The sequence below is a fragment of the Scomber japonicus genome, chromosome 3, assembly GCF_027409825.1.
Source record: "Scomber japonicus isolate fScoJap1 chromosome 3, fScoJap1.pri, whole genome shotgun sequence".
In the NCBI taxonomy this organism is placed as follows: Eukaryota; Metazoa; Chordata; class Actinopteri; order Scombriformes; family Scombridae; genus Scomber; species Scomber japonicus.
In genome coordinates this window covers 33583646-33605336 of record NC_070580.1, presented here as the reverse complement: position 1 = coordinate 33605336, position 21691 = coordinate 33583646, and the positions used below count along the sequence as shown (strand labels likewise).

The window sequence follows — 21691 nt, the reverse complement described above, 5'->3', positions numbered from 1 at the left end:
GGTTTGTGTGCGTGTTTTTGTTTTTCTGCGTGTGTGTGTGTGTGTGTGTGTGTGTGTGTGTGTGTGTGTGTGTGAGTGAGGTATAGTGCAGGTCAATGACAAATATAATTCAGATACAGATTTCTTCAGCTTTTCACTTTTGCAGTTCAGTCACACACGCTCACATCACATCACATAACACATACACACACACACACACACATAGATAAAAAGCAACATGTTGCATCAGCGTTGCACAGCACCAGAGTCGTTACAACACGACTCTGTGCACCACCAATTATAATCAACCTCAGGACTAATGGTAATGGATATTTAAGCTGACATATTATAGCAGTGTATGGATGACAAGCGGTGGGTGTGATGTTCTGATGAGCTGCAGTATCTCAACACGTGCGAGGTCTGCAGACACTGCCAACGTACAAGTCCCACTTTATTACTGCATGCTGCCTCATAATAAGCACACAAAGGTATTAATCCTCCTGCTGTCCTCTAGTCAAGGAAGGAAGGGAGGAAGAAGGAAGGAAAGGAGAGAGGAAGGAAGGAAGAAGGATGGAAAGGAGGAAGGAAGGGAGGGAGGAAGCAAGGAAGGAAAGGAGGAAGGGAGGAAGGAAGGGAGGAAGAAGGGAGGAAGGAAGGAAGGAAGGGAGGAAGAAAGGAAGGAAGGAAGGAAGGAAGGAAGGAAGGAAGGAAGGAAGGAAGGAAGGAAGGAAGGAAGGAAGGAAGGAAGGAAGGAAAGAAGGAAGGGGGAGGAAAGAAAAAGAGAAGGAGGGAAGGAAGGAAAGAAGGAGGGAGGGAGGAAGGAAGGACAGAAGGAAGAAAGGAATGAAGGACCGATGAAAGGACATAAGGAAGGAAGGAACAAACGAACAAATGAACGAAGAAAGGAAAAGGGGAAGGTAGAGAGGAAGGACAGAAGGCTGGAAAGTGGGCCAGATTGCACCCCTAGGCGGGCCTGTTCTGGCCCGCGGGCCCCATATTTGACACCTCTGGTCTGGTACCTTGTCAGTTAAGATACATTGAAGCTACATTCATGCTGCAGGCATCCTCGCCCAGATCTGCGTTACTCATATCTGACATAGTTTGAATGATGCAACTCATAACTGATACCGAGGCATATCACAAAGACATGCATGCCAAGAGTAGCAATGACTTCTTCTTTTTTTTTTTTTTCTTGTTACAGTTATGGAGATATTTCATTTTCTTTGAGTTGTCTCATTATCAGCCACGGTGCAAAGTTTTGACAGCTGTCTCTCATGAATAACTAACACTTTATTACTGTCATGGCACGCTGGCAAATCCTGATCTGAGTGTTCAATCATACATTCTGTAGCAGTCTAGTGGATCAGGTTCCTGTCCTGTACTCCATACTGACTGGTACCAGAACAGGAAATGACTTCATATGTTTTACTGTTTAAAATGATAAGAAAAGATCATATGTGTGTCTCATTTAAACTTCCTGTCGTCCTCCCGGGTCAAATTGACCCCCTCTGTTTTGACTATTCCTTCTTTCCTCCCTTACTTCCTTCCTTCCTTCCTTCTATCTGTCCTTCATACCTTTCTTACTTCTCTTCTTCCTTCCTCCCTTCCTTCCTTCTTCCTTCCTCCTTTCCTTCCTTCTTCCTCCCTCCCTCCTGGCTGCTTCCTCCCTCCCTTCCTTCCTTCCTCCATCCCCTTTTCTTCCTTCCTTCTTTCCTTCCTTCCTTATTTCATTCCTTCTCTCCTTCCTTCCTCCCTTCTTCTCTTTTTTTTCCTTCCTCTCTTCCCTCCCTTCCCTTTTCTTCCTTCCTTCTGTCCTTCCCTCCTCCCTCCCTCCTTCCTACCTTCCTTCTTTAATTTCCTCTCTCTTTTCCTTCCTTCTTTCCTCCTTTCCTTCATTCTTCCTCCCTTACTTACTCCCTCCCGCCCTCCCTCCGTTCTTCCTCCCTCCCTCCTTTCCTTCCTTCTTCCTCCCTCCTTTCCTCTGTCCTCCCTCCTTCCCCTTTCCTTCCTCCCTCCCTCCTTTCCCTTTCCTTCCTCCCTTGACTCGAGGACAACAGGAGGGTTAATAGATGGTAAACACACGTGTACAGGCTTATTTGTGTTATTTAGACACATGTTTTACTTCTTAATGATTGAAATATACATTTATTAATCACTAAAGCAGAGCAGATGAACACAGTGGGACTTCTATCACTTGGCTAGTGCTGTAAAGTAAAGTAGGAATGATATAAAACCAGAGCTGTGTTCTTTTCACTTTCAATTCAATCTGTTTAAAAAAGTGGACTGACATCAACATTTAAAGATATTATACAGTATGTATCTGAACATCAATACATACTGTAGTGCAACCACCTTGTCTATTTGTAGAACTAGGGTTATTGCTCTATAGTACTTTGGGATTTGAGATTTGGTGCAAGCAGCAGAAGATCTGACAGGCTGCTGCAGAAGAAACAAACTCCAACAAACTCCAACAACTGTTTAAACAGGTTGAACTGAATGTGAGTCTCTCTCAGCTCAGACACAGTGTCAGAAAAGAAGCATTAACATTACGTTTCATTTCTCTTGACTTTAGATTATTATAAAGTGGGATGAGCAATGACGTCACCTGCTGCTTTAAGTACTGAACACAGGTAACACAGGATGGATGAGGGGTTAAACGATGCATTACAGTGTTATATGTATGTATGTTGCTCACGGACTTACTGCAGTTTCATATATCAGCACCCTGAATTGTTCTTGTGTTGACCTTTATGTATACATGTGTTTATCTTTATTACTGTTTGCTCATGTTAGGAAACTAATCGTTAATCAATAGAGCACTAAAACTGATTCATTGTTAATCAGTGCAGACAAACGGTCCACCGAGCACAATGAATACAATTACTTATCATGAAAGGATCCTTTATGAAGTTTTAATTTATTAAAGTAATAAGTGAAGTGTTAAGAAATACAAATACAATGCTAGATAGGTGGAATGAAATGTAAGCAGAGATTTTAATGTCATCAACGTTGAAGTAAGCAACCCTGTTTCACATGAATACAGTCTATATTTATTCAATTTAGCATTTCACTAGTGCCCACTGTTGTGCATGATATGCATAATTCTTTGTGCTGGGCCTTGCAACCTCAATTTCCCTCAGGACAATAAATGTTATTATATTCATAAGAAGTCATCTCATATTCTTGACAAAGAACTGTGACAGCAGTTTATGGTTGTGCTTGCTGATGAATGATTCCCTGTTGTGTTCCCATTGTTCGAGTCAACATTTTGATTGTTGAATAGCTGAATGACATTCATATTCTGCTGTCACGTCTCTGCATTGCTAAATAAAAGCCTAACAGGATTAGCATAGACATGGTTCTGACACAGTTCACTAAACAATCTTTACCTCCTGTGTTTTTAATGCACTGCTATGATTGGATTTTTACAAACTGCTGCTTAGTAAAGAACAACAATAGTATATGAATGATTTTACATTGAATCACTTTTTGTTGTAATTAGTTTAATTCTCACAAGGTCTCATGATAGCTACTAACTTAACCCTTTATAGGACACTCATTGAAAGGAAGGGAGGAAGGAAGGAAGGAAGGAAGGAAGGAAGGAAGGAAAGAAGGAAGGAAGGAAGGAAGGAAGGAAGAAAAGAAGGAAGGAAGGAAGGAAGGAAGGAAGGAAGGAAGGAAGGAAGGAAGGAAGGAAGGAAGGATATTTTGGGATATTTACAGAAGTTACCAAATATAATTATTTGCCCAATAAAGGGTTAAAATAATGAACTTAACTTTAACTACATTATTATTACTGTTACTGTACTGTGGATACTAATGGTATGATATAGTGGTGGTGTATTTGTTATATAGTGACATTTTATATTGTATCATGTTGTATATATTAAGATTGATAACATTACTTAGTACTACTACTGTTATTACTCTAATTATTATTATTACTATTGTAATTATTATTGATATTAATCTCATTATGATTGGCATTACATTATTATATGCTTTATGGTATTTAGTGGGGGCCAGATTGGACGCCTCAGTGGGCCGGTTCTGGCCCACGGGCCGCATGTTTGACATCCCTGGTTCATGATCATCCCAAACTAACACATCTTGAAATCATTTATGTTTATTCTGCAACATTAGGGCTTATTATTACACCTATGTCACCATGGAAACACTGCTAAACACTGTGGTGGGTGTATCAGAGGGTTATGGACTATAAGTGTAATATCAGTGTAGGATATATAATAGGATTAAATCAGTGGGCAGCAGTTGACGAGGTTAATCTTTATCACCAAGTCAAATCCTACCAGACTCCAGCAGCGTGCTGAGGTCAGGGAGTTTACACTGTATTAATGCTCGCTATCTAAATCTTCATAAAGGTTATTCTTAGCATCACTTCAGATTTGAGTCCAACCAACCGTCTGATAGCAGAGATGATGTTGTGTTTTAAAGAGTTATGACGCTAAAGAGGAGTGTTTATAAAGGATATATGTTTTAAATAAACTCTAAGCTCTTTGACTGTTATTTCTTTCCTTCCATCTGTCCTTCCTCCCTCCCTCCCTCCTTCTCTCTTTCTTTTCTTCCTCTCTCTTTCCTCCTTTCCTTCCTCCATCCCCCTTTCTTCCTTCCTTATGTCCTTCCTTCCTCCCTCCCTCCTTCCTTCTTTCCTTCCCTCCTTCCTTCCTTCCTTTCTCTCTCCTTCTGTCTTTCTTTCCTCCCCCATTCCTTATTTCCTTTGTCCGTCCTTCCTTCCTTCCTTCCTCTTTTCCTTTCTCTCTCTGACCTTCCTTCCTTCCTTCTTTCCTCCCTCCCCCCCTCCTACCTTCCTTCCTTCTTTACTCAATCCCTTCCTCCCTTCCTTCTTTCCTTCCTTCCTTCCTTCCTACTTTCCTTCCTTCTTCCTCCCTCCCTCCCTCCTATTTTCCTTCCTTCTTTACTCCCTCCCTTCTTTACTCCCTCCTTTCCTTCCTTCCTCCTCCCTTCCTTCCTCCTTCCCTTCCTTCTTCCTCCCTTCCTTACTTGACTCGAGGAGTATTTTAAATGAGCTCTAGTTATCAAACACACCATTTTAAAAGGGTTTTTCTATATCAAGCCTAAGTGTTATGTTGTTAATTCAATATTGGACCTCAGCAAAAGGGGGGCAATGTAACCTTTAATGCAATGGAAATGGAAATCAAGCCCATCCATTGCTGTTTCATCCACTGTGACCATACTCATAATAAGTATTGGCTTTTAATGTGACAGATAGCAACACATTTAGTTCATGGGTCTGAATTCTTCTGATTGATTTTCAGTTGTTCCTTAATTAATATGAAAGTCTACTGCAGTTATAGATTAGAAGACAGCAAAACACAAAATCTAATGTTAGCTTAGTCTCCAAATACACACACAGGCTATTGACTGTTCATGAAAGCAGCATGGGTTTGTACTGCAGTGTGTGCGTGTGTGTGTGCGCGAGTGTGTGTGTGTGTTTGCACATGCAAGAAGACAAAGAGAGCGAGAGGAGGTTCAAACACAGCCAGCGACACTCGAAGCGGAGCAGACATGCAAACAAATGCAGTAAGATGGTGATGAGAAGGAAAGACAAAAAAAAAAAAAACAAAGGGTAGAGAAAAGGTCAAGAAACAACAAAAAAAAAAAAAAAAAAAAAAAGGGGGGAGGGGGGGAGAAAGTTGGAGGAGGGAAAGGGGGGACAACCAAAATGAAACAACGTTCTTGTGTTGTGTTTATGGTGGTTTCTGTGATGGAAAAATATAACATAGGGAAGAAAATAGTCTGCCTAGAAAGCAATAATCACCTTCGCTTGGGATGACTAGAATGTACGGCGTTGTTATTTGTCCCCTACCTATTACCACTAAGGCCAAGGGCCGCACGTCCCCGCCGGAAAGCATGAGAAAAGAGAGAGGGAAGAGAGAGAAAACAAACAACAACAAAAAAAAGGAAAAAAAGAAGAAAAAGAAGAAAAAAGTCTAAGAAAAAAAGACGTATATAGTTTTTTCTTTATCCATTTCATCAATCTGTCTTAGAGGAGAGAAATTGCAGTGGTGAGAGATAACATTGAGATCAATAGGAAAAACTAGCACTCAGGATATGTGAGAACTGGGAGATGAACTGGTTTTACAGTGTCAACCAGCATCTGGATTGGTGGCCCATTATAAGGAAGAAGGCCTTACAGATGTGTTGCAGGTGAGACGGGGGCGGGGGTGGGGAGGGGGGGGGAGGGGGGGTGAGTCAGTGAATGCAGATGCGGTGTAGGGGGGAGGGGGGGTTAACATTTGATTTGTGTTGAGATTGTCAGCCTGGCTTGACGAGTTGATAAAAATAAAGGGAGAAGGGGGTATGGAAGAGAAAAAAGAAATGAAGTGAGGTTTGAAAAGGAAAAAAAAAAACAGAAGAAGAAGAAGAAAAAAAATGAACTTTGTGGCTCTTTGGAAAAGTTGGTGCAAAGACACAATCTGGTCTCTCTGGGTTCTGCTGCAAAGGTTTTTGTTCACTCAGAGACAAAATTGGAGAAGTTAATACCTTCATCATTAAAAGGTCAACATGTATAATTTGTTGGTTTTTAAGAAGGCAGCAATTTATCAGCATTAGAAAATATTCTCATAACAAATTAAAAACAGGGTCTACAGTCTATTTGCAGACTCCCACATAAAGGATCTGTGTTTGTAGAGACAATGTTAAGGCAACTAAAGTTTGATCTCATCTATTTCTAACGTGCATGTTCTCAGAGGCAGAGTGCAAAGATAATCTCCCTGGTTCAGCTTCAGATTGAAGTTTTTGGAGGACAAATAATATAACACATAAGTTAATGATACATGACAAAGTGTCTACTGATATGATAAAACAACAGATGATACACTGGTGGTAAAAATCTCAACCAGGTGTCTATAGCATCTAAGATCTTATAGCATCTAAGCTAGGGCTGCTCGATTATGGAAAAAAAATCATAAGCACAATTATTTGGGTCAAAATTGAAATCATGATTATTAAAACGATTTTTTTTTTTACTTTAGAAACATGCTGCATTTATTGGACATTCGGTTGAATTAATTTTCTCTCCCAGCAGCAGCCTTTTATCTGCCGCTTAACGCAACACACAGCAGAAAATGTGCAGAGATATTAGAACTGAGCTGGTTACCATGACGATAGTTCACACATCACTTCCTGGTTTTTAATAATTAGTCAGTAAACTCATCATCGTCTGACCCAGGCTGGAAACTCTGCACTTTTATTTACAGTTAAAAGATTTCACCGTGTGTTTCAGCTTCTGCCAAACTAACTTCCTGTCTGAGATTTTCAAAATAAAACCTTTGTTATTGAGCGCTATCTCGTTATTATTAAAAATCGTCTCCCCACCGATTTTATTAGTTTTGAGATCATTTGGCCCCTAAATCGTAATCACGATCAAATTTTGATTAATTTAGCAGCCTTACTCTAAGCAGAACAAAAGGCTAAAAAAAAGATTACCAATTCAGCAATAGGCTACTTCACAAACGGACGGTCAGCTTAGATAAAAAACTAGATTTTTTCAGCTAGTAAGGAGATCGCTAGGCATGAATATTGCAAATTATCACCCCTCTTTTTTTTCTCTTTGCCTCTTAAGTGGGCTGAAAGCTTTCATGATAGCTCTAAGATCTGGTCAAAAACATGGTTATTATTGAGAGTCTGTTCATTTAAGTCACATTAAGATCTGATTCTCTGCCTCTGATAGATGCTTGGATGAATAATATCTAATTTTGTCCAAAAAATTTTTTATATATTTTTTTATTTCTTACCACCAGCTGATTTCACTGATTAGAACAAGCGAGTGTGGCTTCATCACTGAAATCAGCTGCTGTTGTGAGTGAGTGGTGATAACAGGTATCACAACAACATTACTCACAGGCATTTTAAAAATTAGCCATCTGTGTTGCCTCAGCACACTGCCCACATATTTTTAAAAAAGTACATTTAAAGTTGTATTTGAGGGTTTTTTTTTTAAGGAAAATTGGTTATTCTACATATTTAAAAAAAAAAAAAAAAGTTAGCATTATATAATATGAAAGACAGCCACAAAGTTAAAAAGCATGTCTTTTCCCAAGCACACACACATGCAGACAGACAGACTGTAGACCTCCACCCACAGTACACCCCCACTCAAAAACACAGCCTGGAAATGGATAGAGCAAGAAAAGAAAAAAAAGAAAAAAGATGATATAAAAAGAGAAAAGTGTGCACAAATGAGCAATAAATGCTTGATGCAGACGAAAAATAATAATAGGAGAGTGCAAAGAGACAGAGAGCGGAGAGGAGGAAAGATGTGGAAAAATCAAATCAATGTTTGATGGAGATAAAAAAAAATTAAATAGAAAAAAAAAAAAAAAAACAGAAAGGAGGAGGTGCGGAAAATCAATAGCGAGCCGAAAAGCTTTCAAAGCACATTGCCTGGCGCACAAATGGGTGTATTTGGCGGAGATGAGCAGCAAATAAAGATGGGAGGCATATGGGGAGTAGGGGGGAGGGGGGGGGGGGGCAAAACAGAATAGAATATGAAATGGTTTTCGGGGGCTAACGCTTTAGCCTCCATCCATCGGGCGTAATGAAGACGGTCAATCGGTATGTAATGTCTCTGATGTTCCACTTTATACACACTGATGAGCAACATGGATGAGGTATGAGATGGAGAGAGAGAGAGAGAGAGAGAGAGAGAGAGAGAGAGAGAAGAATAGAGGAAGAAATGTGAGATAGAAGAAGTGCAATAAAAGAGGAAGATTGAAAGAGAAGTGAAGAGATGAGAATGCTATTCGATGAAATCATGCAGGATAACGTGATTAGGATGTGGGGTTTGCTAGACTCTCACTATAAAGCTTGTGGGGTCTAATCCCACCTCCTTCAATAGAGTGTGTTGTCTATGTGTGTGTGTGTGTGTGTGTGTGTGTGTGTGTTCATCTCTTCTAACACACTAGCACTACAGTGAAAGCTATTCTAAGGGGGCGAGGGGAGTGATTGCATTTATTCTACAACATAATAGCTCGACTTGACTAAGAGATTAAATGTCAAATCAGACATAAATGTATAAAATCATTGTGTTTAAGTGCAGGCTGAGTATCAATGGAAGAGGTGCTCATACCTTTGTTAGCCAGGCGGACACAGTTGATTTTAGTTTCCTGTGAAGAAAGGAGAGAGAGAGAGAAAAAAGAGAGAAAGAAACAGTTTAGATGACTTATAGGACTTAAAAAGGGAGAGCCATCAACAATAACAAACTGTAATTTGTCTTTTTGTCATTTTATTGTTAAATGAGCTGGGTTTTTGAGTGAAACTGTAAGAATCACCATCTTTTTAGCCATATTGTGCAGACTGATAGCAATATTAGAACAGGTGTGGATTAATCTGTGCTCCTCCAATGATAGCCTCACAAACTGTGTTTCAAGATTTAGTGGTGATTAGCATAAACCTGCCCCTGCTGCTGTAGAGGTATAAATACATTCAGCACACACTACTACTACTACAGTCTACAGTTAACTGAGTTAGCCGCCGAACTAGCCGCCAAGCTAGCCACCGAGTCAGCCGCCGAGGTAGCCACCGAGCTAGCCGTCGTGCTAGCCACTGAGCTAGCCACCGAGCTAGCAGCTGAGTTAGCAGCAGAAAGCTCTCAGACGTAGTGTCCATGTTTCTGGTAAAGGTAGTGACTTTGATTGACAGGTGACACTTGGTAGGGGGCGGGGTTTCAGCTGACTCGGCGGCCACGCCCACAGCGTTTGGGAGCAGAGAAAGAGGCTGATTTTTACACAACTTTGAAGCCTAATTTCATATATTTGGCGATTTTTTCAATCATTCAAATTTGGCAGGGTGGTTAACAACACACTTTTCTGTGGTATGTCAAACTCAGAACACAAATTTATTATTACTTTACACGGACTTTAAAGTATGTGTGAGTTAAGTGGTTTTGTTGGATTTATTTCAACATTTAACGTATAGATGTTGAAATTAAACTTGACATATAAGACAGAGTGAACAATCTACTGCCAATACTATCAAGGTTAAACACATTCATTCATCGTTTTGCTCGGTGGTCATAAGCAGAGACCACTTTCAGAAAGTCCTTTGTGGTGCATTCAAAGATGCTCTGACATTCATGAAGCATCAAGCATTGTGTGGAGAGCTATACAGCGAAGATCAAATCACAAGACAAACAGTAACCAAATATTGATGTTGCAAAAAAGGATTATGTAAATTTGGTCATTTCATGCATTAGAAAAGACTGTTTAGCATGCAAATATCTCATGGCCGGATGTCCTTGAACGCAGCAGTGACCATTTTTTCTAAACTGCTCCCTGCTCGCAACTGCAGTACCACATAACAGCTTTTATAGACTATTTATAGAGTTAGTTGATGATTTTTATGGTCAACTGAAATTGGTAGATATCAATATTGGTCTCAAAGCCAAGGAATCACTTCAGAATCATATGGCATGCTTCAGAAATTACTTCCTTCTTTCTTTCCTTCCTTCCTTCCTTCCTCCCTCCCTTCCTTCTTTCCTTTCCTTTACTCCCTCCTTTCCTTCCTTTCTTCCTTCCTTTCCTTCCTCCCTTCCTTCTGTCCTCCCCTTCCTTCTTCCTCCCTCCTGTCCTTCCTTCCTTCTTTCCCTTCCTTCTTCCTCCCTCCCCCCTTTCCTTCCTCCTTCTTTGCACACACACACACACACACACACACACACACACACACACACACACACACACACACACACACACACACACACACACACACACACACACACACACACACACACACACACACACAAACACACACACACACACACACACACAGGAAATCAATTCAGAATCATATGGCATGCTTCAGAAATTGGTCAGAAATGATTAAAAGTCAATAAAATGTGTATTTATCGGACTAAAAGAAGCTCAACCTGGTATTTTTTTGATTAAAGGCATACAGTGAACACGTGTTATAATTTACTGCTAACACACACACACACGCACACACAAACACACTACTATTAGTCTCTTAATATGATCAATGAGATCATGAGACTGTGTTATTAGTTTCTTATTTTCTCATATTTTGCAATAAACAGAGGAGCAGCTTGATCACTCTTAAAAACACACATGTACCAACACATTAGTCATATCAGGATCAATACGCTGTGTTGTACTTATCGGTGTGTTGGCCGTCCTCTATTCATAACCCGACATAATCGAAACATGGAAACACACACACACACACACACACACACACACACACACAAGCATGCACCTTCAGTCTAGTGGGACTTTACATGTACATATATTATAGATTGGATGCAGCCGATGGAATATAGTGTAAGTACAAAAGAAGCACAAACACATACACACATCTCTCTTCCACACTTTACTTTTTAGATACAAACTCTTTAACACCTTTTTCCATAGACTGTATAAAAGAAATGGACGTAACATCCGTGTCGTCATCCATTGGTTTGTGGACTGCTGCTCGGAAACCAATAGTTTCGAATCTGGGCAGCGCCATCTTGAAAATTTCAGGTGCATGCTGGGAAAAATAAAAACACGGATTCTACTTATATGGGTGTGAGGCGGGCCATGGGCGGAGCGGGGAGGTTGCTATGGTTACGAGGGCTGGATCTCGAGGACATTGGTCAATCAACCTGTCAATCAGGACGTAGCCACGCCCTAATGCATACCCTGCTTTATCGTCAAATATAAAATCAGGGAGGCCAAAATGTCCCAAATGAACATCATACTGCATTGAAGAAGGCTTTAAACTAGCGATTGAGACCATAAACACATTTTGAAAACGTTTACTGAGGTTAGAAATCAAGTGAGAAGTTGGTGAATTCTCCATTGACTTGTATAGAGACGGTCGCCCCCTGGTGGCCTTTTGATAGAATGCAGTTCTAAGTTACTTCCACGTTGGCCTCATTTCAGAGGACCAGAACTCCCCGCCTGGATTGGTAGAATTGAAGCTTGTTGGTAGGTTTATACTTTGATATAAATGATAAAACTCAGTTTACAAAACTAGTATGTGAGATATTAATGAGCAGAGAAAGCAATAATGTATCACTTCTCTTTATCAAATAAAGTTGTTTACCACTATGACCATTTTTATACCTATTTTTATTCCCTTCAAGTGATGTTATTCACCAGGTAAGCACTGACTTGATGTTAAATGTGAAAAAAGTTAGTTTTTTAAATGTCTCAACCTTTAATTCAACATATTTCAAAGTGTATATTTCATCCTCTACTTTCTGACATGTATAACTTTATAATGTGGTTATATTTGCAGGCTTACGGATCTTTTGACCTGCAAATCACAAAATGTGTACTTACTGAGCAGGTCACAACATCTCTCCACCTCCGCCTCGATCTATCTATCCCACATTCACACTCCCTGTCAAGGCTGTACGTACTTCCAGCGGCCTCTGTTTTCTGCTTCCACTCTTCCTGTCATTCTCTTTGAGATGGCTGTCACCACCTGAAGAGGCGTGTGCTTTTTTTATTTTTTATATTCCAGATCTTTTCATTCCTTCACTGCTCCTGTCTTTTCCTCTTTCCGTCCCTCTATGACGTGCTGTCACCAGTAAGCGTACATAGCTAACCTGCTTGTTATACAGAGATTGGCCTCCTTCACATGTCGGCCAATTTGTCTTCATCAAAGGCGATGACTGCAGCAGCTGTCTGCACTGATGCCTGTCATGTATTTCAACAAAATCACTCCCAAGGTGCTGCTCGTGTTCACTTAATTTCTTATAAAATCAACATAAGTTTTTTTTGCACCTTGACATTTGCATTCCTGTTTTCTAACCATAGACTGCATAAAAGAAATGGACGTAACATCCGTGACGTCACCCATTGGTTTGTGGACTGCTGCTCGGAAGCCAATAGTTTCAAATCTGGGCAGCGCCATCTTGAAAATTTCAGGTACATGCTGGGAAAAATAAAAACACGGATTCTACTTATATGGGCATGAGGCGGGTGCCATGGGCGGAGCGGGGAGGTTGCTATGGTTGCGAGGGCTGGATCTCGAGGACATTGGTCAATCAACCTGTCAATCAGGACGTAGCCACGCCCTAATGCATACCCTGCTTTATCATCACATATAAAATCAGGGAGGCCAAAATGTCCCAAATGAACATCATACTGCATTGAAGAAGGCTTTAAACTAGCGATTGAGACCATAAACACATTTTGAAAACGTTTACTGAGGTTAGAAATCAAGTGAGAAGTTGGTCAATTCTCCATTGACTTGTATAGAGACGGTCGCCCCCTGGTGGCCTTTTGATAGAATGCAGTTCTAAGTTACTTCCGTGTTGGCCTCATTTCAGAGGACCAGAACTCCCCACCTGAAATCAACACAACTTTTTTTTTTCTTTATATAGAAAAAATACTGAAAACTAAAACTACAAGTCTTGTCTTTCAATGTATTCTGGGAGCTAAAACAACAGTATAATTTAGCCAGGTTTGTAAATCCAGCTACCTTCATATGGAAAGCACACAATCAAGCTATAAACAAAAGGCCATAGATTATAAATGCTAACAGCTTGAAGCTTGATTAGGTACTACAGGGTTGCATAACATCAATTTTAATCACTTGAATATCAGATGTTTTCTACAGTCTGCAGGATATTAGGAAAGATTGTGTCTGGGTTGTTTTGTGGCTACAGGCTAAAGATGTTCAGGTAAACTCAGCCGTCTCTCCTGAAACTTTACCCCAGTGCTGTGGAGTAGATACTGAAACTAAAAACAACATCTCCGGGTCTTAACCTTCCTGTCGTCCTCCCGGGTCAAATTGACCCCATCTGTTTTGACTGTTCTTTCTTTCCTTCTTTCCTTCCATCTGTGCTTCCTCCTTTCCTTCTTTCCTTCCTTCCTTCCTTCCTTTCCTCCCTCCCTGCCTTTTCTCCTTCCTTCCTCCCTCCTTTCCTTCCTTTCTTCTGTCCTTCCTTCCTTCCTTTCCTTCTTTCCTTCCTTCTGTCCTTCCTCCCTCCTTTCCTTCCTTTCTTCTGTCCTTCCTTCCTTCCTTTCCTTCTTTCCTTCCTTCTGTCCTTCCTCCCTCCATCCTTCTTTTCTTTCCTCCCTCCTGCCTTCCTTCCTTCCTTCCTTCCCTTCCTCCCTCCTTTCCTTCCCTCCTCCTTTCTTCGTTCCTTCCTTCTGTCCTTCCTCCCTCCATCCTTCTTTTCTTTCCTCCCTCCTACCTTTCTTCCTCCTTCCCTCCTTTCCATCATTCCTTCCTCCCTCCCTTCCTTCCTTCCCTCCCTCCTTCCCTTCCTTCCTTGACTCGAGGACAACAGGAGGGTTAACTGACAGCTACCACACACACACACACACACACACACACACACATACATAGAAGGAGGTAGCCTGAAAATTAGTTCACAAGGTGTGACACAGTGTGAATATGATGGTAAACCAGACAGAGTGAATAAAGTTTAATATTCTATATTTAGTATTCCAACATTTTTACTATCATGTGTTTTCATTTCCAAACAATCAATCAGTCACATAGAAAGACAGACTGTATAAAAGTCTACAAAACAGGAGAAAGCAACATTTCTTTATTGTTATTCATATGCTAGATGTCACACATTTAATGTCACTTTTTTTTTTTCTTTTTTTTTTTTGTGGTGCTCGTGTCTGCATACTGATGCATTTGTCATTCCTGTGCGCTGAGTGCTGAGTGCTGGGGGCTGAAGTTATAGAGCAGGGAAGATGAATGTTAGTAGATGATGGATGTTGTGAGCCTCTCAGCTGGATCTCTCCACAAGACTAAACACACCTGCTTCTACTACATCTCTGTCTGCTTCCCCGTCTGTCCATCTGTCCCTCCGTCTGATTACTGTCTTTATCTAATTCTCTCATTTGCTGTACTGTGTGTTTCTATCGCTCTCATCTTTTAACTTTAGTCTGTTTACTCTGTAAACTAGAATGAATGCTCTTCTGTAAATATAATTGCTGTTTTTTTATCTAACTCTGTCATTTTCTTGTGTTTCTATCACTTTCATTTTTTAAAGTTTAGTTGTTTTTTCTAGTTTGTATACTCATTTGTCAACATACACTATCTGACATAAAGTAAGTCTTACAAAAAAGTGAAGTAAACTAGAACAAATGCTCTTATGTAAATATGAAAAGCTACTGTTAAAATGATTTTAATTAGGGCTGTCAGCGTTAACACGTTAATCGCGATTAGATTAACTCAATCCATAATGCGTTATTTTTTTTAATCACATTTTCATTTTGCAAGCCTTTTTGTCCCTTCTACTCACCCGGGCTTTTGAACGGCTTGTTTAACTTTAAAACACTTCCAGACGGTTCAGTTGACAAGTCAAAAGTAAAATGCAACCTGTGTCAAACGGAGTTTAACTACCACCGGAGTACGTGGAGTTTGAGTTAGCACCTCCACGCTAAACACCCAGGTGCAGCCAAGCCAGCCTCAGCTCCACCAAAGGACCATTTTGGAGTGTGGGAGTCGCAGCAGAGCCGTGATTGATTCCCAGTTAAGACACTCTGGTAAGAAATGCTTTACATTATGGGCTTAAAACTGCCTTCAAATGTAAAATAACAGGATTTTAAACATGCAATTCAAAACGCGATTAATCGTGATTAACTATGGAAATTATGCGATTAATCTCGATTAAAAAAATTAATCGTTTGACAGCCCTAATTTTAATTGCTCTCCAGGTGGGAAATTACCTGTTGAGACATTTGCTTTCCATTAACTTAACATATTACTCCTTTAAAATATCAGTACATAGTGGTTGTATTGATTTCACTTGAGAGAAAAAAGACCTGCACATCTGTATAAATTTCCAATTTCTTTAAAAACAGATCTTATGGGAAGAATTTCAAAGCTCTAGAAAGCATAAAGAGATAAGTAGACCAGTCCAATTATCTCTTCTTTTTTTCTCTTCTTTGTGAATTTTAACAGTGTAATGATTTTCTGTAGAAGGTGCTTTAAATTAACAAGTACACAGCTAAATGAGTAAAGGATGATAAGTGTTGGTATCCATGGTTACAGTATGTATGTTCAATGAGAACTCAATGAGGATAAACGTATCATATTAAAACTTTATCATGAATTGAAACAGTAATAAATGTCTTCCTGTCAGCTACAGTAAGATATCTCACTGCTGTTTGGTTTATGTTAAACATGCAGAACCGACTCACTTTCCTTCCTGGGTTATTTTCCTTCTTTCCTTTCTCCCTCCCTTCCTCCATTCCTTCCGGTCTTATTTTCCTTCCTTCCTGTCTTCTTTTCCTTCTTTCCATCTGTCCTTCCTTCCTTTCTCCCTCCCTCCCTTCCTTCCTGTCTTATTTTATTCATTCCTTCCTTCCTGTCTTCTTTCCATCTGTCCTTCCTTCCTCCCTCCCTTCCTTCCTGTCTTCTTTTATTCATTCCTTCCTTCCTGTCTTCTTTCCATCTGTCCTTCCTTACTTCCTTCATGTCTTATTTTCCTTCCTTCCTGTCTTCTTTTCCTTCTTTCCATTTGTCCTTCCTCACTTTATTCTTTCCTTCCCTCTTTCTTTCTTTCCTTCCTTCCTTCCTCCCTATTTCCCTTCCATCTATCCTTCCTGTCTTCTTTTCCTTATCTCTATCTGTTCTTCTTCCCTTTATTCCTTCCTTCCCTCTTTTCTTCTCTCCTCCCTCCCTCCCTCCCTCCATCTTGTCTTCCCTCCTTCCTTCCATCATTTTAATGGTCTGGCCCACATGACATCATATCTCTCTGTATGTGGCCCTTCCTTGAATGAAAATGAGTTTTGACTCTCCAGCTCCATGTTATGTATATAAGTCATATGAGTGGACTTCCCCATGCTAACTGTGGCATATATCCTCCATCACTTCTCACAGCATAGCACCAGTCAGATGTGTTTTCTAGAAATTGGCCCTATTGTGCCTGTTAACGGTCCATTTAGAGGCTCTGGCTCTTCTGAATTCACAGTAGCGGCGAATGGAAGCGATGCCTCGTCTGCGCTCATGCTAATGGGCTAAACCTCAGGAGGCTGCTACAAGCAAAGTTAATAAATGTAAGGCCAATTTATTGCCCTGCCTCAATCCGGAGAGGCTGGAAGACGAGAGGTGGGGAGTTGTTTATGGTGTAGAGACTGGAGACAGTGTGTGTGTGTGTCAGAGAGTGTGTGTGTGTGTGTGTGTGTGTGTAGTAGTTAACTTTGTTGGGCCTGATGAGAATACTAAGTGTGTATGGGAGATGCAGCTGCTGTGTGGGTGAGCTTGTTCTCTCTCTCTCTCTCCATCTATCTATCTTTTTTCCTCTCCCATGCTCTCTTTCTTTCTCTCCTTCCATCGAGACGTTGGTTGGGTCAGTGTTTTGACTGGCAGGCAGATTGTCCAACCGTGCGTGTTTTTTTTCTTTTTGACCTCTGGATACAGTGATTGGCTGTTGAGGTTTCCTAGGCAACCTGAAGTAGCTAGGGTAACAACTTTGTTTTTTGTTTTTTCTCACTCTTTCACACTATCTCTGTCTTTCCCTTCATATTTCCATTGCTTCATGACTCCAGTGTTGCTAACATTATACACACACACACACACACACACACACACACACACACACACACACACACACACACACACACAGAGGGAGAATAAAAGTGCATTTAGGGTTTCTTGAGTCAGCTGAGTGCATCTTGATTGACATGAATTGTCAGTTGGTAAAATCTCTCTTTCTATCCGTCTCTCTACGACAACCTCCCAAAATATGCACTCTGAGGCTTGCTTGGTGTGTGTGTGTGTGTGTGTGTGTGTGTGTGTGTGTGTGTGTGTGTGTGTGTGTGTGTGTGTGTGTGTGTGAATGACGTTGATTGTCAGAGTGCCTGGGCCAACCCCTGAGGCTTTTTACTTGTCAAGAAAGGTGTCTGGCTGCATTTTTCACAGTGCGGGAGGGCATGTTTTTTTTTTTTGTGCGTGTCACAGTTTCCTTTTGTTTTGTGCCATTTCTCGCCCCATTTCTCCTCCTCTCTTCTCTTTTGTCCTCCTCTTTTGTCTCTCTACTTTCTCCTTCAACAGTTCCACCTTTCCTTTATCTCTCTCTCTCTCTCTCTCTCCTTACTTTTCTCATCATTTTTTTTTTTTGCACTTTTGTCTCCTCCTCCTTCAGTCTCCAAGATTCTTCATCTGTCTCATCTCATCATCATCTGTCCTCCCCATGAATTGAATCCCAATTTAACATCCTGTGTTTTATCCATTTCACTGATGCTTTTATTAAGTAAAGAGTGCAACAGTGTCTTTGCTCTACTATGTCAAAACAACCTCTCTTTCTTTCTTCTTCTTTTCCTCCCCTTGTTTAAAATCAATTAACTTCACTTCCTCTTTTAATTTACTCCTCAACCTTCAACTTCAATCTTCTAATTCTTGTTTCTTTTCATTTGCGATTTCAGGTATTTCATTTCTTTGTTCTTCTCCTCATTCCCTCTACTTTTTTTTTTTATTTCAGTTTTTCCATCTTTGCCTCCTCCGGAGACTAACCAGGCACCGCTACACCGTGCAAGACAAGGGTTGACAGATGGAGGTAGCCGAGTTTATGAACCTAGCTGCAGGGATTTGCTCCCGGAGGTTTTGAATGGGGTCGAATTTAGTAGTCTGTGTAGGCCAGTTAATTTCCTGCACACTATTTCTACATGCATGTGGCTTTCTGTGAATAGTATCATGTTGAAACTGGGGGGAAAAAAAGTGTTGTTGCTTAACTGCGAGCAAAATATTTAAGTATAATTATGAGCTGTAGTGTTAAGATTTCCTTTAACAGCAACTAAGAGACCCAGCCAAACCCTCCTGTTGTCCTCAAGTCAAGGAAGGAAGGGAGGAAGGAACGAAGGAAAGGAGAGAGGGAGGAAGGAAGAATGATGAAAGGGAGGAAGAAAGGAAGGAAAGGAAAGAAGGAAGGGAGGAAGGAAGGAGGGAAGAAAAGGAGGGAGGAAGGAAGAAAGGAAGTAAAAGGGAGGAAGGAAGGAGGGAAGAAAAGAAGGAAGAGAGGGAGGAAGGAGGGAGGGAGAAAGGAAAAGAGGAAGGGAGAGAGGTAGGGGGGAGGAAAGAAAGAGAGAAGGAGGGAGGGAGGAAAGAAAGGAAGGAAAGAGGGAAGGGCAGAAGGACAGAAGGAAGGAAGAAAGGGGGATGGAGGAAGGAAAGAAGGAAAGAAAGAGAGAAGGAAGGAGGGAGGGAGGAAGGACAGACAGAAGGAAGGAAAGAAGGAACAGTCAAAACAGACGGGGTCAATTTGACTCGGGAGGACGACAGGAAGGTTAAGATACTTTTCGGCGGTCTCTATCGATCACATGACCCTTACATGTCAGTGACCTCATCGAGAGTCTCCTGTGTCTCCTCATCTTCTCTCCTTTCTTCTTCTAGTGTTTATTTCACTCTACAAATTATATCTCATTCATCTACATCTACTCTGCAATTCTTTCTTTTTAACCCTGTCTGCCTCCATCTTCCCCTCCAGTATTATATCTTCTTTAATGTCTCTTTCACTTTTGTTTTTTTTTAGACTTTTATTTCCCCCCTCCTTCTTTTGTTCGCTCTTTTTTTTCCTCATCCCTAAGTCCCTGATCACTCTGGCTCTTACTTCTCTTACTCACAGCCTCAAGGCACTTTATTTTTGTGTCTGGGTGTGTGTTTGCCTTTTATGTGGGTGGCTTGTGTGTGTGTGTATGTGTGTGTGTGTGTGTGTGTGTGTGTGTGTGTGTGTGTGTGTGTGTGTGTGTGACATTACATGACTCCAAGGGAGACATCAAGATTGCCGTTGGTGAGCAGTTTTAATGTGCAGAGCGCCGACTAATTGGCACAATGATGGGAGATGAGAGACTGGCATCAGACTGATGTCACCCCAGAGGGGGAGAGAAAGAGAGAGAAGGAGAGAGAGAGTGTGTGAGAGAGAGAGAGAGAGAGAGTGTGTGAGAGAGAGAGAGAGAGAGAGAGAAAGAGAGAGAGAGAGAAATAAAGGAGGAGAGGGAGTTGTGTGAAAGGTAAAAAGAGAGAGGTAGGTGGACAAATAAAGAGAGACAAGATGAGATGAAGAAGATTGATTGAGGAGAGATTGCAAACAGAGGAATAAAAAAGAAGAAGCACGCAATAAAGGGATGAAAAGAAGGAAGGAAGGAAGGTGAGAAAGAGAGATGGGGTAAGAACAAGAGGGCAGGAGATGGAGGAAGACGGGTTCAATGAAATCATAGGAGGAGAGGATGAAGGGAGAGGAGGAGAGGAACAAAGAAACACACAGGGAGGGAAATTGATTTGAGGGAAAGAAGAAAGAAAGAATGATAGAGATAATTTGGGGAATGGAGGAGAAAAAAAAAGGAACAAGATTCTTTTTCCTATTAGACGGAGTGACGGAGGCAGCAGCAGTAAGCAATAAAGAGATGGAGAGTGGGCGGACTGAGAGAACAAATTTCTTCTAAATGTTCTTGAGAGAGAGAAAGAAGAGAAAGTTGGAGAAAATTAAAAAAAGAAGGAGGGATGAGAGACGTTCTCCTTGATAGACAGGTAGAGCTCAAGAGAGAGAAAAAAAAAAACTAGCAGGATTATCCAAGACATGCAGATAATAAGGAAGAGACTTTCATCCATGGGATCAAACTATGACAAACCAGCCATGTCCTCTAAAATGGAAATGAAGAGTTTCTTTTCCAACATGAGACATCAGTAGAAAAAAAAAAAAAAAAAAAAAAGACACCTACTCTCTGAAAATGACTGACAGCAGTGAAATTAAACAAATTACAGGACTTTGTGAAGACAGCAGATAAACTTAAATCCTTGATTGACAAAATATCACTTTCACACATCCGTACTGCAGCGCTTTATAATGAAGATATTGAATTTAGAGAATAAATTATTCAAATACTGACATTCCCTCTTTGTGCATAGACGTGGCTCAGCTGCCGATTCAGCATCACATGACAAACCGGACACAGTGAGTGGATTCACCGGCCAGAGAATAAAAAAAAGGATTGACTCAAGATCTTTATTGTGCTTTAGTGTAAAAGGAGAAATGTCCTTCAAACAGACCGGTTGGGTTCAACATGTTGTCATAAAGACACTGACCCCAGTGGTGAGTCCTCTAGGAAGCCACACAGAGAGCTAGCTACCAGCTACCAGCTACCAGCAGCTGTGGTGTGTCTGACCCTGACCATTGACTTCCTGTGAAGTGAACAGGAAGAGATGCAAGAAGCCTGACCTCGGCAGAGAAATGACAGCATTAGAACAATTCATGGTAAAGTTTTCTCAACAATCTCAGAATAACATGTGGAGTTATAATAATGTTGTTTCATTAAAGAGCTATTAGAGCTGCAGGTTTGTAGCATTTAATCAACTAATTGGGGAAAAATAAGTGTCAGATTAATCAGTAATCAAAAATAATTCTAAGTTGCAGTACTCAGTATGGTGAAACCTCTTCAGAGGGGTTTCAAAAGTTTTGACTATAGCTCAGGTCATTACTGATGTCTTTAAACCTTGATAATGTTCTTTATGTGGAGGGAAATGTTGGTCTGCTGCTCTATCCTGAGAGCAGCAGGTCATCTCCTCTGCTGACGTTGGTTAGGATATGCAGCTGTTTGATAAAGCTGGCCGTCTCCTATGGTTACCAAGGTTACCAAGGTTATATGTGTGTGTATATGTTGAGCTTTGTGTCCTCTCATGCTACCCATACATCAGAAGAGAAAAGTCACTATTTACACTAAGGTCACTACTTACAGTACAAGACTACAACTAGATTCTTTTT

The 21691-nt window shown here is 40.8% G+C and overlaps 1 protein-coding gene across 1 annotated transcript in view; it reads right to left on the bottom strand.

Annotated features, from left to right (window-relative positions):
• ptprt (protein tyrosine phosphatase receptor type T) overlaps positions 1-21691 on the bottom strand; it is a 470972-nt gene that overhangs the window by 154330 nt on the left and 294951 nt on the right. Inside the window, exons 17-18 of the mRNA XM_053315616.1 lie at positions 9092-9128; positions 5780-5836 (exon numbers count right to left, since the gene is read on the bottom strand). Of these exons, the coding sequence (XP_053171591.1) occupies positions 5780-5836; positions 9092-9128 (94 nt within the window). The remainder of the gene's footprint in view (positions 1-5779; positions 5837-9091; positions 9129-21691) is intronic.